General features: G+C 39.4%; 1 protein-coding gene across 1 annotated transcript in view; it reads right to left on the reverse strand.

Annotated features, from left to right (window-relative positions):
* Window positions 1–8,082: 8,082 nt before the first annotated feature.
* LOC109418659 (uncharacterized) overlaps window positions 8,083–15,299 on the reverse strand; it is a 116,694-nt gene continuing 109,477 nt past the window's right edge. The window contains exon 4 of the mRNA XM_019692878.3: window positions 8,083–9,088. Coding sequence (XP_019548423.3) covers window positions 8,921–9,088 — 168 coding nt within the window. The 3' untranslated portion in view covers window positions 8,083–8,920. The remainder of the gene's footprint in view (window positions 9,089–15,299) is intronic.

Here is a 15,299-nt window from a genome sequence, read left to right on the forward strand (position 1 = left end):
AAATGCCAACGATTATTCTGAAAGCGCTTGATCTACCATATAATATTGCCGAAAACACCATCTTTCTAAAGGATCAGGATGCTGAGATATGTGAAATTTAAAATTTGTTTGCTCTCTAGCGCCGCCTAGTGATGAAATCACGAATCATACGGCCCATAATCTGAAAGCCCTTGACCAGCTGAACAACTTTGCCGAAGAAACTAACTCTCTAAATAATCAGGATCCTGAGATAGGGTATTGGTTCTCTTCTTAAGCATGTGGCTCCCATTTTCATCCTACGAAAAACAAAGGATTGAAGCGCTGTTTGTTTTGTTTCTTATTTTTGTATTTTTTGTTAGAAGTGAGCACCCATGAAAACAAAAAGAACAAGAGGTATGAATTTGGCCTTAACTGGTTAACTCTTCACGAAGTTGGAGCGTTTCTACAGTGCGAGAAATAAGTATAAAGACAGAGCCGTTTTCCATACAAAATAATCATGTTTAGGGATCAAAATCTCTATTTCTAGCGATTCGATTGTTATGGAATTTTGTCTGCAACCTTAAAATAACTAGAATTTTGGCTAGAAATATAAATCATCATCCATAAAAACGTTTATATCGACTTTTCAGAATCAAATAAATATAAAGACACATTTTTATATGGAAATCAGTGTCTTTATGTTGGTTGCTCGCCGCGTGACGTGAAAATCGTTGTCGGCGACATGAACGCGCAGGTAGGAAGGGAGGAAATGTACAGACCGGTAATCGGGCGAAACAGCCTGCACGCCGTATCGAATGATAACGGCCAGCGATGCGTAAACTTTGCAGCCTCCCGTGGTATGGTAGTCCGAAGCACCTTCTTTCCCCGCAAAGATATCCACAAAGCCACCTGGAGATCACCCGACCACCAAACAGAAAACCAAATCGACCACGTTCTAATCGACGGTAAATTCTTCTCGGATATAACCAACGTCCGCACATACCGCAGTGCGAATATAGATTCGGATCACTACTTAGTCGCTGTATGCATGCGCTCAAAACTTTCGACAGTTATCACCACGCGTCGAAGTCGAACGCCGCGGCTCAACATCGAGCAACTTCGTAACGTAGAAGTGGCTCAAGACTACGCGCAGCAGTTAGCAGTGGCCCTACCAACGGAAGAGCAGCTTGGCGCAGCTACACTTGAAGATGGCTGGAGGGACATCCGATCCGCCATAGGCAGTACCTCGGCTACAGCACTAGGCTTCGCGACTCCGAATCACAGAAACGACTGGTACGACGGCGAATGTGAACAGTTGAAAAACGAGAAGAATGCAGCATGGGCGAGAATGCTGCAACACCGTACGAGAGCGAATGAGGCACGTTACAAACAGGCGCGGAACAGGCAGAACTCAGTCTTCCGGATGAAGAAGCGCCAGCAGGAAGAACGAGATCGCGAAGCGATGGAAGAGCTGTACCGCGCTAAGGACACACGAAAGTTCTACGAGAAGCTGAACCGCTCGCGCAGAGGCTTTGTGCCACAAGCCGACATGTGCCGAGATAATCACGGGAATATTCTCACGAGCGAACGTGAGGTGGTCGAGAGGTGGCGGCAGCATTACGATGAGCACCTCAATGGCGACGTTGCAAGTACCGAAGGTGGCGTGGTAACAGATCTAGGAGTATGTGCACAGGACGAAAGACTTCCGGCCCCTGACCTTCAAGAGATTGAGGAGGAGGTTAGCCGGTTGAAAAACAACAAAGCCGCTGGAGCAGATCAACTACCAAGCGAGCTTCTAAAATACGGTGGAGAAGCACTGGTGAGAGCACTACACTGGGTCATTACCAAGATTTGGGAGGAGGAAGTATTACCGGAGGAATGGATGGAAGGTATCGTGTGTCCCATCTACAAAAAGGGCGACAAGTTGGATTGCGGAAACTACCGCGCGATCACACTACTGAGCGCTGCCTACAAGATACTCTCTCAAATTTTATGCCGCCGTCTATCACCGATTGCAAGAGAGTTCGTGGGGCAATATCAGGCTGGATTCATGGGTGAACGCGCTACAACGGACCAGATGTTCGCCATCCGCCAGGTGTTGCAGAAATGCCGCGAATACAACGTGCCCACACATCACTTGTTCATCGATTTCAAATCGGCGTATGATACAATCGATCGAGAACAGCTATGGCAGATTATGCACGAATACGGATTCCCGGATAAACTGATACGGTTGATCAAGGCGACGATGGATCGAGTGATGTGCGTAGTTCGAGTATCAGGGACACTCTCGAGTCCCTTCGAATCTCGCAGAGGGTTACGGCAAGGTGATGGTCTTTCGTGCTTGCTGTTCAACATTGCTTTGGAGGGTGTAATAAGAAGAGCGGGGATAAACACGAGTGGGACGATTTTCACGAAGTCCGTTCAGCTGCTTGGTTTCGCCGATGATATTGATATTATTGCTCGTAAATTTGAGACGATGGCGGAAACGTACATCCGACTAAAGAGGGAAGCCAGGCGAATCGGATTAGTCATTAATGTGTCGAAGACAAAGTACATTATGGCAAAGGGCTCCAGGGAGGAATCACCGCGCCCGCCACCCCGAATTCATATCGACGGTGATGAAATCGAGGCGGTTGAAGAATTCGTGTACTTGGGCTCACTGGTGACCGACGACAACGACACCAGCAGAGAAATTCAGAGGCGCATTGTGGCAGGAAATCGTGCCTACTTTGGACTCCGCAAAACTCTACGATCGAATAAAGTTCGCCGTAACACGAAGTTAACCATCTACAAAACGTTGATTAGACCGGTCGTCCTCTATGGGCACGAAACATGGACCCTACGTGCAGAGGACCAACGCGCCCTTGGAGTTTTCGAACGGAAGGTGTTGCGTACCATCTACGGCGGAGTGCAGATGGAAGACGGGACTTGGAGAAGGCGAATGAACCACGAGCTGCATCAGCTGCTGAGAGAACCAACCATCGTCCATACCGCGAAAATCGGGAGGCTACGGTGGGCGGGTCACGTCATCAGGATGTCGGATAGCAACCCGACTAAAATGGTTCTCGAGAGTCATCCGACCGGTACAAGAAGACGTGGAGCGCAGCGAGCTAGGTGGGTCGACCAAGTGGAGGACGATCTGCGGACCCTACGCAGAGTGCGGAACTGGAGACAAACAGCCATGGACCGAGTGGAATGGAGGCGACTACTATGTACAGCAGAGGCCACCCCGGCCTTAGCCTGACCGCACGGCACACAGTGTCTTTATATTTATTTGAATCTAAAAAGTTAATATAAACGTTTTTATGGATGATAATTTATATTTCAAGCCAAAATTCTAGTTATTTTAAGGTTGCAGACAAAATTCCATAACAATCGAATCGCTAGAAAAAGAGATTTTGATCCCTAAACATGATTATTTTGTATGGAAAACGGCTCTGTCTTTATACTTATTTCTCGCACTGTAGTAACACTTTAAACTGCCCTGCCGTTCATTAAACTACTGTATCTAAGAGTTAAATGAACCAAGTCCAAAGGGAAATAAATCACAGCGTGTTGTGTACTTATTTTTAAACATTTCAATTATTTACAAGCTTCTGCAAATTTGTAATTAGTGCTTCATAGTTACGAAATTTTTCATCAAAGGATAACAGCTTTGAGCTTTAGAAAGAAACCATCTTTCTAAGTAATCAGGATCCTGATATATATGAAAAATGAAATTTGTTAGCTCACTAGCGCCGCCTGTTGGTGGAATTTCGAATTAAACTATCCATCAACTGTAAGCCCTTGACCAGCTTAAGGTTGAAGGATTTGTCATTGATATCACCGTCATCATTGAAAATTTGAAAACAGTTTTCAAGGCATCAATGTTAACAATCAAAATGTATTCACTGTATTCCATTCTCCATCTGGAAGGCAGTGAATACGTTTTCATTACGAACATTGAACGACCCCTAGGGGCGCTCCCATGAAAAAGTTACAAATAAGACCCTAAGGTCATTTTTGACCCCAAACTTTGGACAGTTCGCAAAAATCAGTGACTTGTCCGAATTTGGATCTCTTTGGCTCAAATGAAAGGGGCACAAGTCTAGTTTTCAAAACCACCGGAGAAATCCGGATTTGACCGCTGTGGCCACCGGAACCTGCTATAACTAAAAAATGCCGCTTTAGAGACCCTAACTTTGGCAAACTATAACTTTGCAACGAAACAAGTAATCAGGACCGTCCAAGAATCGTTAGACAGGTATTTACTTGAATTTTATATTTACAGTTCTATGTTCTGGTATAAATGTTGAATGGTAGGTACATCCTTGGAGGTGCATCACACAGCTCAGTGGAGAGCTAGGTATCAACTGGTAGGTAAATGGAAATAAATTGTAAATATGTTATACCTAGATTGAATAAAGGAGAGACACTGAGCTGGTAGCGATATCAGTCAGTGCCTGGGTTTGGACAACAAAGCCTCGCCTGTGTTTTTTATTTCCAACAGGTTATGGGCCCAGGGACGCCCTGGTGGTGGTTCGGGAAGCGAGGAGACCGAGATGCGGTATCCAAGATACGATGAGGAGGCCAATACCCGATGAGGTGTCAAGATGCGATGAGGCCTGGTGCCAATATTCGTTGAGACACCAAGATGCGGTGAGGGGACCAACACTCGATGAGGATTGATAGCCGTGTGGGACCTGCGCTGGAACCAAGAGGCAGAGGGTGCTGGCTGATCGATGGACGCTGGGAGCTGGATGGCAGAAGGTACTTGACGCTTCGAGCCAGGAGGAGCTTGGTAGCCTCTTAGTAGCAGACGTAGCTTGGAGCCAGGGCCTGGTAGCAGAGTCTGCTTGGAGCCAGGAGGAGGGTAGCTCGGTTGCTAAGGAGGAGCTCGGTAGGCTGGAGGAGTACGTCGCCAGGTGAAGCTCGGGACGCGTCGGATCTGAGAGTGTGTGATGAGGAGGAGTGTTGAATGGTAGGTACATCCTTGGAGGTGCATCACACAGCTCAGTGGAGAGCTAGGTATCAACTGGTAGGTAAATGGAAATAAATTGTAAATATGTTATACCTAGATTGAATAAAGGAGAGACACTGAGCTGGTAGCGATATCAGTCAGTGCCTGGGTTTGGACAACAAAGCCTCGCCTGTGTTTTTTATTTCCAACAATAAATATGAACAAATGATGATCTCCCGTGCGAGTTTCCCCAGCACCACATTCTCTTTTCGTAAAAAAGCCGCGACACTCGCACGGATGACGAGATTGACAAAAAATAATTTCAAGGTATTTCCAGTGAGGAAATAATTGCTGCTCGTGCAGAACAATCTAATTTAGCGAATGATTCTAAAGATGTTCGTCATCTCTTCATTCAATCTGTGAATGTTATGATAATGCGACTCAGGGGGTCAAAAATATATGGGGGTCCAAATTAAATTGGTTACCCTACTTATGTTGTAAAACACAATTTGAGTTTCTCTGGTGACCATGGCCTGAAAAGATCGATATCATCTTTGAACGAACTTTGGTCCTCCTTGCAGTCTTAATAAATAGGCCTACGAATTTGTTTTCTTGGCTCCAACGTTTACAGTCTTTACACAACTTTACAGTCGAAAATCGCCAGGCAAAATCGAGATCATCATTTGTTCATATTTATACCAGAACATTACAAATTATGACTGTAAATATAAATTTAAACGATTTAAATTGAGCCGTCAAAAGCCTTAAATTTGTTGTAAAAATCTGAGAGCAGTACAATATGGATTTCTCCGGTGGCCACTCCGGTGACCACGTGGAATCAATATGACTCTTCATTTGGGGCCCCTTTAACCATAGCTGTAGAGGCATTCAGCATGATCATGCTGAGGGTGACGGTTTCGATTTACGGTCATCCTAGGAACTTTTCGTAAGGGAAATTACCTTTACTTCCTAGGGCATAGAGTATCTTCGTCCCTGCCAAACGATATACATATGTAAAATAATGATTGGCAGAGAAAGCTCTCAGTAAATGCCAGTAGAAGTGCTCATTAAACACTAAACTGAGAAGCAAACGTATTTCCAGTAGGGGTGTTATGCCAAGAAGAAGAAGATAACTAACAATCTCTTTGTGTATCACAAGAACAACAGACATGAAAATCTACGAAGGTTGAACCATGTGGCGCCGGGTTTTGGAGCGAAAACTATACGAAATTCATTGTCATTACCCAATTGACCACCTTCCTGTAACCCGTTCTGCATTGACCTGACCTGCCCAGAACCCTTCAAAAATGGCCCTAAACAATATGTTTCTCATTTCAGTGAAGTGTGCAGAGAAGTCATGCAATAAAATGCATAAAGGGAATATGTACATTTGTTGATTTTCAAGCACATAGCAATGATAAAAACTAATATTTCGGATGTTCTGGATTTCCGGAACCGGTTCTCAATAATTAGTCAATATTAATGTCTATATTGCGGATTTTTAGAAAAATTTCCACTCTGCGGTAGCCGCCGAGTTCTACCGCAGCTGTCAAAGTCCTACCGCAGGCTTGAAAATCATCCTATCATTGAAACTGAAGGCCAAATCAAAGCATGCTTGCAAGGTGAATTGAACTGAAAACCAACAACAAACAATGATCATCGACGTCGTATCCAAGGTTATCCAAGGCATCGCTTCGGCTCGCTAGGGTAGATCGATGATACCTCAGTGAAAATCAGTAGTCTGACAGCTGCGGTAGCTTTTCATTCTACCGTAAAACGGAAAGTTTTATCTAAATTTGCAATAATCAAAGTCCAAGTAAATAAATACCTGTATAACGATTCTTGGACGGTCCTGATTAATTGTTTCGTTGCGAAGTTATAGCTTGCCAAAGTTAGGGTCTCTAAAGCGGCATTTTTCAGTTAAAGCTGGTTCCCGGTGGCCACAGTGGCCAAATCCGGATTTCTCCGGTGGTTTTGAAAACTAGACTTGTGCCCCTTTCATTTGAGCCAAAGAGATCCAAAATCGGACAAGCCGCTGAGATTTGCAAGCTGTCCAAAGTTTGGGGTCAAAAATGACTTCAGGGTCTTATTTGTAACTTTTTTTAGGGACTAAAAGCCTTCAGTACACGCCAAGGATGGGAACACTCACTTGCAAAGGGTTACACTCACTTGCAGTTTTCTCAGCTCAGAAGCGTGCAATCAAAAAAACGATGTAAGCACGACTTTTGCCTCGTGATTTTGTCTAAAATTTTGCCGAATAGAGTAGGTGTCGCACACGCATACCGGAGTCGTGAGGGAGTTGCGAAAGCAACTCTACACGAGGTGAATGTAAATTACACTCACATCGTGGAGAATCGCTTTCACAGCTCTGTCACGACTCTATTCGGCGAAGTTTTAGACAAAACCACAAGGCAAAAGTCGTCCATACATCGTTTCTTGATTGCACGCTTCTGAGCTGAGAAAATAGCAAGTCAGTGTAACTCTTTGCAAGTGAGTGTTCCCATCCCTGGTACATGCTTTGCCAAGTTTGCAAACTTTTCCGCACGCATCAACCAACATCAAAGCAAACGCTTGACATTTCCGATGTTTTGTCAATGTTGCTGCAGCCGCTGTTGGCCTGCTGGGTTATGCGTGCCGAAAAATTTGCACACTTGGCAAAGCGTGTACTGAAGACTTAAGGAAGGTTAAAAAAAATATGATCGAACCATCTAATAAAGGTTTTCAAAACGTTAGTCGGTAGTTATCTATCCAAATTTGCTGAGAAAAATATGAAAACTATAGTTTCTCTCTGTTTTTGATCAATAATCGCTTGCCACAACCTTAGGCACACTGTTTTTATTATGGAGGTAAAATTTAATTTCGGTTCCTATTGCTGCGGTATCCCATTGAAATCTTATGGGATACCGCAACATTAGGAACACTACCGCAACGGTAGGAACACAGCAGCAGAAATATTAAGGAAAATATTTTTTTTGGAATATGACCACTTTTATTACTTTGCCATAATAATTTGAGGTAGCCTAGAACATATATTTCGTTTCATGAAAATCAGGAGTGTTTTTAAAAAGCTAATAAAATTTCCATCAGAGAGAGTATAACAGAGATCAATGTGTTGGTTTGAAGAGACTAATTTCGACCGAAAGTTGCTAACTCTCTGGAGAAGTATTTAGTTAGGTTAGGCAATTCGGATTGTTATAGTATTATAAAGTTGTAGAATCTCATTTACTATTTCTTCAAAAAAATCAATGATATCTATTTTCAATAACTTATCATGTAATATTTGGTTTCAGTTTATGGGAAATATGTTACATCTTATTGAAATTTGCTAGTCTTTTACAAATGGAGCTTGTTTAATAAAGGTTTTGCATGTGTAATATTAACTCAGAATTTTAGTATAGTACTACCTAAAGCTACATTTTTAAATCATACCATAGGCATTGGCTACTTTATGGTAAGCAACATAAACTCTCATATGTACAATTCTTTTGTAATCTTAACCGTACTAAATTCTTGAACTGACCTTATCTAACCTGACGCACTCTAAAACTAATATAGACGGAACGGTTGCTCAATAATTATTATCTTCAGTTATTATGGTGCTCATCTTTGATGTAGCTCTACTGAAGTCAATTTAACAATATGAGTCACGCCCTTTCTGTGATCCACTTTTTTTTTGTTTCAGATCTAACAAATGAACGGTAAAGTGGTTAGGAACACCTCAACCCTGGCCACTAATTCAAGTCAATAAATTAATTAATACTAATTGCACTCTCGCTTGTTCATTAGCTGCTGGCGTTGTCTACAATGTGTTCAATTGCCTCTCGCACTTCCATGTTACATAACCTATGCTAACAAATTTGTCATTTACGTCTTCAAAATGACTGAGCAGTGAGCGGATAGGGAAGTTTAGCTAAAGGTGTAAGACGAGAGCCGTTCGAGACTACAGCTGGGATCGCGTGGTGCGCCTACTGAGATATGTTTCTGGAGTTTGGAAATCTTGTACCACCCAACAGCGTGGTTTTATCGTAACCGAAGTAGGCTGAAACCGGAGAAGCACGTGCTCACGAAGGACAGCGCACTTGGCACCAGCAGTACCAGGAAGCTGGTGATGCTGCTAGGTTTGACGCTGATGCCAGCGGACTGCGTCGAGGGGCACTTGTTGGAGTTGTAGTAATCTTCGCAGTACATCTGAAAACAAGACAGAAGATATGGAATGTCGCGAGTTAGTTGTGTTTTGATTGATGGCAATTTGTTGTAATCATTCTGTTTATCATCCTCTAATGCGCAATATCAAATGCCTTGGCTGGCCTATCTAGCGCTCTGGTGGGTGACACATTTTTAGACACATTGTTTACATTAGCGTGTGCAAATAAAAACTGGTGTGATTTGATTCACATCAATTTGCAAATGGGTTACAGACCTTCACCTATTTACAGGCGTTTTCCGGATAAGATTGGTTCTAGCTGCTAGATCGTCAACAAGCATCTTTTCCATTACGAAATATGTATATTATTTTGTCCAAATAACTCTACATACATATACTTCTCAGCATGGTAAAATTAGAGCTGGTTATTCCAAATTTTGGCGTCACTATACTGATAGGCCCCTATGAAAATGACTGCAGTATTTCACCCTATGCCAGTATTGCATGAAATTTTTTTTTTTATTGAAGTAATTAAAAATAAAACAAAAAATACTCCCTATAAAACTTACTTCTCTCAAGTGCATCTTGTTATTGACGTGCAATCGATTTTTTTGTTCTCATAATAGGAAAACAGTTTGTTAATTTTAAATAAAGTTCATACGATTTTGCCAAAAAAAAAAGTAGCAATGGTGTTTTAAATAGTCATTGGAAAACTTAGTCTTCCGGGCATTTGGGAGCATGATGCTGGTGATAACATTGGAATAAAATATTGTAATTTCATCATAATAATCATACATGATGAATTTGAACTATTGCCACTCCTAATTTCTAAGGAAAAATCCCGCGGAAATACCTGAGGAAACTCCTTGTGAAACACCTAGAGATTGCTGGAAGAATCTTTTGAGAAATGTTTAGAAACCATGCATGGTTTTGACCCTTGCTGTTCTTGCTCACTCTCCTAAGCAAATACGAGAAAGAGGACGATGAAAACACGAAAAAGCTAGATTCGCCAATGGCCAGAACCTTCAGATGAATTCCTACAGGAATACCTATTTGGAGAAAAGAAACTCCTTGAGATACTCAGGCGGGTATTTCTGTAAAATTTCCAGCGAATCAGAAAACTCAGGATTAGTTCTTGAAGGAACAGTTGTACGAATTACCACAGAACGTTTAGAGGAATTTTAGGAAACAATTCTGTAGGAATCCGTGAAAAAAAATTATTAGGGAATCCCTAAAGATTTTCTGAATGGATCTCCGGTATAATTTCTAAAGAAATCCATGAATGACTTATTGAAGCAATTCTTAGAAAAATTTCTGAAAAAAATCTTAGAGGCTCTCGAAGACTTTCAGAAGGAAACTTATAAGAAATATCTTAATCCCTGGAAGATTTTGTTGAATAACTCTTCAAAGTATTTCTATTAAAAGAGTAAAATATCAAAGAATTGGCAAAGGCCACATTGGAATCATTTTTGAAATATCCTTTGAAAGGAATTTTTGATAAAATTTATTTGAGTTTCTGAAAGAATCACTGGATTTGGAGGAAATTTAATTAGAAATGCATGGAAAAAAATCAAACAATTCGTAAAAAAATCTGAACAAGTTAATAGAAATTTTAAAAACTTGTGAAATTGGGAAGCATTTGCTAAAGGAGTTTTTGGAGGAATTTGTGAACAAATCCGTGGAAGATTTTCAAAAAGAATCAGCAATTCTTGCATGAAGCTCTGGGGTATGAAGAAATTCGTGGATTAATTTCTGATGCAATCTATGCCAGATTTTCTAAAATAACCCTCGATAAATTTCTGGAGTGAAAAAAAAAAAATCCGAAATTTCCAAATGTATCTTAGGAGAAATCGCTGAAGAAATTTCTGAAGGAATCCTTGGAAAGTTTTCTGGAAGGATCCTTAGAAAAAAAATCTAAAAAACCATGGAAGGAAACCCCTAGAATATTTTCTGGATGAAACCCTAGAGGAGTTTCTGTAGCATTCAGGAAAAAAATAACTGAAGAAATTCTTAGAAGGATAGATTTGGAAAGGAACTGCTAGAGTAATTTCTGAAACCAAATATTGGAAGATTTTGTGTTTTGTAGGAATTTTAGGAGCATTATCTGAAAGAATCCATTAGAGCTTTTCTGAATGAATGCCTAAAGAATATCTAAAGGAGTCCGTGGAGCTATTTCGGAAATAATACAAAAAAGATTTACTATCGGAATCCCTAAACAATTTTCGGAAACCAACTATGATAAGGAAAGTCTTGTTTCTTCAAAGATTTTTCATGAAAGGAGTAGAAGATTTAAAGATCTTCTGAACGAAACACTTTCTTAAAGAATCTTTGAAAGATTCTCTTAAAAAAAAATACGAAAAAAATCAGACTTTTTGAAACAATAACTGGAGTAATTTCTAGAAGCATTCATGAGAAAATTATATTAGAAATCCATGAAAGATTATTGAAAGAATTCTTAAAAACCAGTCAATAGAAAAGTTGTAAAGTTGTGGAAATCAGAAGCAATTCCCAAAGGAACTTCTGGAGGAATTTGTGAACAAACTCGTGGAAAATCTTCAAAAAGAATCTCTTGAAAGATTTCTGCAGGAAGCTTTGGGGAATTCCTGTAGAAATTAATGGAGGAATTTCTGAGGTACTTCATGCTGGATTTTCTAAAAGAATCATCAATGAATTTCTGAAGGAACTCCTAGAAGAAAATCTGAAGGGATCTCTTGAGAAATTTCTGAAAAAATCATTGGGGAAAACTTTCAAATGAGTCTTTGAACAAGTCCCTGGACTGGAGAAATTTCTAAAGGAATCCTTGGGAGGCTTACCAATCCTTGGAATAATTTCTGAAAAAAAGAATCCCTAGACAGAGGAATTTCTGAAGCGTTCCTTGGAAAAAATCCAAGAGGAATATCTGAAGAACACCCTGGAGATTTTTTTTTAAAGAAGCCCCGGGTTAGATTTCTGGAGTAGTTTTTGTAGGAAATGTTGGAAGATATTATGTTTTATAGGAATTCCAGGAGCAATATCTGAAAGAATCCTTCGAAGATTTTCTGGAAGAATCCCTAAAGAATATCTAAAGGAATCCATGAAGCTTTTTGGAAATGATACAAGAAAGATTTTCTAACGGGATCCATGGATAAATCTGTATTGAAATTTCTGAAAAACTCCCTGGAAGATGTTCAGAAACAAACTATAATAAGGAACACCATGATAAATCCTTGGATGGTTTTGGTAAGAAATCAAACATAAAAAGAGTAAAAGAATTCCTGAAAGAAACATCGGACCAGTTTCTGAAAAATCTTTGGAAGATTTCCTACAGGAATCCCTGAAAAAAATTACAAAAAATAGAATTTTCGATATTCTGAAAGAATTGCCGGAGCAATTTCTGAATGCAATCATTAGGAAATAATTTAGGAATCCGTAGAGGATTTTCAAATAAATTCTTTAAAATATGAACCAATCAATAGAAATTTTGAAAAAAAAGGGATACTGTGAAGCGATTCCTAAAGGAATTTCTGGACCAATTCGCAGAAGATCTTCAAAAACAATCTCTTGAAGGATATCTTCAGAAAGCTATAAAAAAATCTAAAGAAATTCATGGAAGAATTTCTGAAGCAGTCAATGCTAGATTTTCTAAAAGAGTCCTTGATAAATTTCTAGTGAAGCTTCTTGAAATTTCTTCAGAAATGCCTGAAGGAATCTTTGGGGAAAACTACCAAATTAATCTTTGAAAGAGTCCCTGGGATACTTGGAGGATCCTTGGAGGAATTCTTAAAAAAAAATCCATGGAAGGAAATCACTAGAATATTGTCTGGAAGAATTCCTAGAGGAATGTCTGCAGTATTCCTTGTAAAATTTTTTGCGAAGATATTCTTAGAGGAATTTCGGAAGGAATCCATGGAATATTTTCTGAAGGACTCCTTGGAAGAATTTTTGAAGGAATCCTTGATGAGATTCCCGATGGAAACTGTGGATAAATTTCAAGAGGAACTCTTGAAGTTTTTACAACGAAACTTTGAAGGAATCGCTGGAAGACGTAATCGAAAAAACTTTGGAGGGATTTAGTAAAGATTGTTTGAAGGATTTTCCAAATGTATCCCTGAAATCATTTCTGGAGGAATTGTAAATTGTGTTTTTTTTTTCTGATGGAATTGCTGGAGGAATTTCTAAAGAAATCTGTGATAGATTTTCCGAAATAATCTCCGAGGTTTTTCTTGAAAGAATTTACGGAAGAACTTCTTTGAGCATCCATGGAAGGTTTTCAAGGGACATTTCTAAAGTTTTTATTGAAGTAGGACAACGGTCGAATTTTGAATATCTCCAGAGGACATTAGCATTAATTATGTTTCTTCAGCACCAGGCTAATAATATGTTTTTTTGTGAGGAAATGTTTGCTACCCGTGCAGAGCCATCTGATAGGTATTTCGAAAGAAAACTCTGGAGGAATTTCTGAAAAAAAAAAATCATGAAGGGGTTTATATCATCCTGGAGGAATTCCGGAGGAATCTTTTAAAGATTTACTGAAAGGATCCCTGGAATATTTAATAGGACGCAATCAATTAAGTACTAGATTCAAAGCAGTGAGCTGGATTTTTGTATGGTGAGATGATCAATTCTTCATTTCTGCAATGAAATGATGCACAGCGTTGCTTAATTTGATGCTGTATGAGCAAATGTTTGGGTAATTGCATTGTTGTATTATTTATTTCTTGCAACTTCAACAACACAGTTACACAAAATTTTGCTAAAACAGCATCAAATTAGGCGATAAATCATAATACCCACGCTGTTTGCACCATTTCATTGCAGAAATGGAGATGATCATCTCACCATACAAAAATCCAACATACTACTTCCAATCTAGTACTTCACGGATTGCGTCCTATTGAGACATCAATTGAGCAATTCTGGAAGAATGCCATGAAAGATTTTCTGGATAAAAGAGAAATTTCAAAAAGCATCTCTTGAACAAATTTCAGAGGAAATCTTATATTTTTATTGCAACAATCTTTGAAGCAAATTACAGAAATAGTTTATCAATATCCCTGGAGAATTTTTGTATAAAAAAACTGTAAGAACTTCTGCAGGAACATTTGATGCAATTTTTAAAGAACTCCATGGAAGATCTTGTAAAGGAATTACCGGAATAATTTATTACGGAATTCTCAGGGAAACTTCTGGAGAAAATCAATTGAAGAATTTCTTAAAGAATCCATGGAGGATGTTCTAAAGGGTTTGATTCAGAAATCTCTGAAGGAATCCATGGAAGATTTAAAAAATCCTAGATGGATTTCTGAAAAATTCCCTGGAAGATTTTCTAAAGATACCCATCTAGTCATCAGAGCCGTAGCGTGGTCCCATGGCGCCCTTGGCAAGCATCCAGACTGGCGCCCCACGTTAATTGGACATTGTTAATTAAAAAAAATGTAGTTATTTATTTTGTTTTCAAAGTTTCTTTAGAAGATGGATTTTGGGAGTCGCTCAAACATTTTCCACAATGTTTTTCTCCTATACGAGCATAAGTACGAACACATTTTGCATTTCAAGAATCTCTTTAAGACCAGCACCATAATTAGAAATGACATTTCAGATTCCCAACATAAATGATGCAATAACTTCTTCAAGAAATCGTACAGTATTTTTTTCTTTTCTGGATTTTTTGTTCGACCGAATTTTATTTTTCACTACTTCATTGAGTTTTGGAAGTAGGAATCCACAAACGATCTATGTTAGCAATTTTCAGCGATTAGTTCAATTGGTTTTACCAAAATTTTACAAAAAAATACCAAAAGTTCCTTTGGAAGTTAAATCAAAATATTTCCAAGAAGATCAGTAAGAAAATATTCTGTAATCATTAGATAAACCATGGAAATGGAGGAATACCTGAAAGAATTTCTGCAAAAATCTCTGTGAGTTTTTGTTGGAGTCTCTGGAAGAGTACATACTGGAATCAATGAATGAAGTTATGCAAGAATTTCTGGAGGAATTCTTGCAGAAACATCCGGAGAAAAATCCAGGAGACATTTTAGCTAGTTTCCAACGGATTTCATGAAGAGAATTACAGGAATTCCTGGAGCAGTTTGTGAAGAAATAAATAAAGGAAGAATTTGAAGAATGAGTGAAGGAATTCCTGGAAAAAGTTAAGAAACATTATTTCTCTGGAGAAATTTTCTCACAAAATACTAGGAGAATTCTCTGAAGGAATTCCGCATTTCAAGCCTAACATTACCAAACCCCGTATCTAACAAAATCCACGGAAGAGGTGAA

The sequence above is a fragment of the Aedes albopictus genome, chromosome 3, assembly GCF_035046485.1.
Source record: "Aedes albopictus strain Foshan chromosome 3, AalbF5, whole genome shotgun sequence".
Taxonomy (NCBI): domain Eukaryota; kingdom Metazoa; phylum Arthropoda; class Insecta; order Diptera; family Culicidae; genus Aedes; species Aedes albopictus.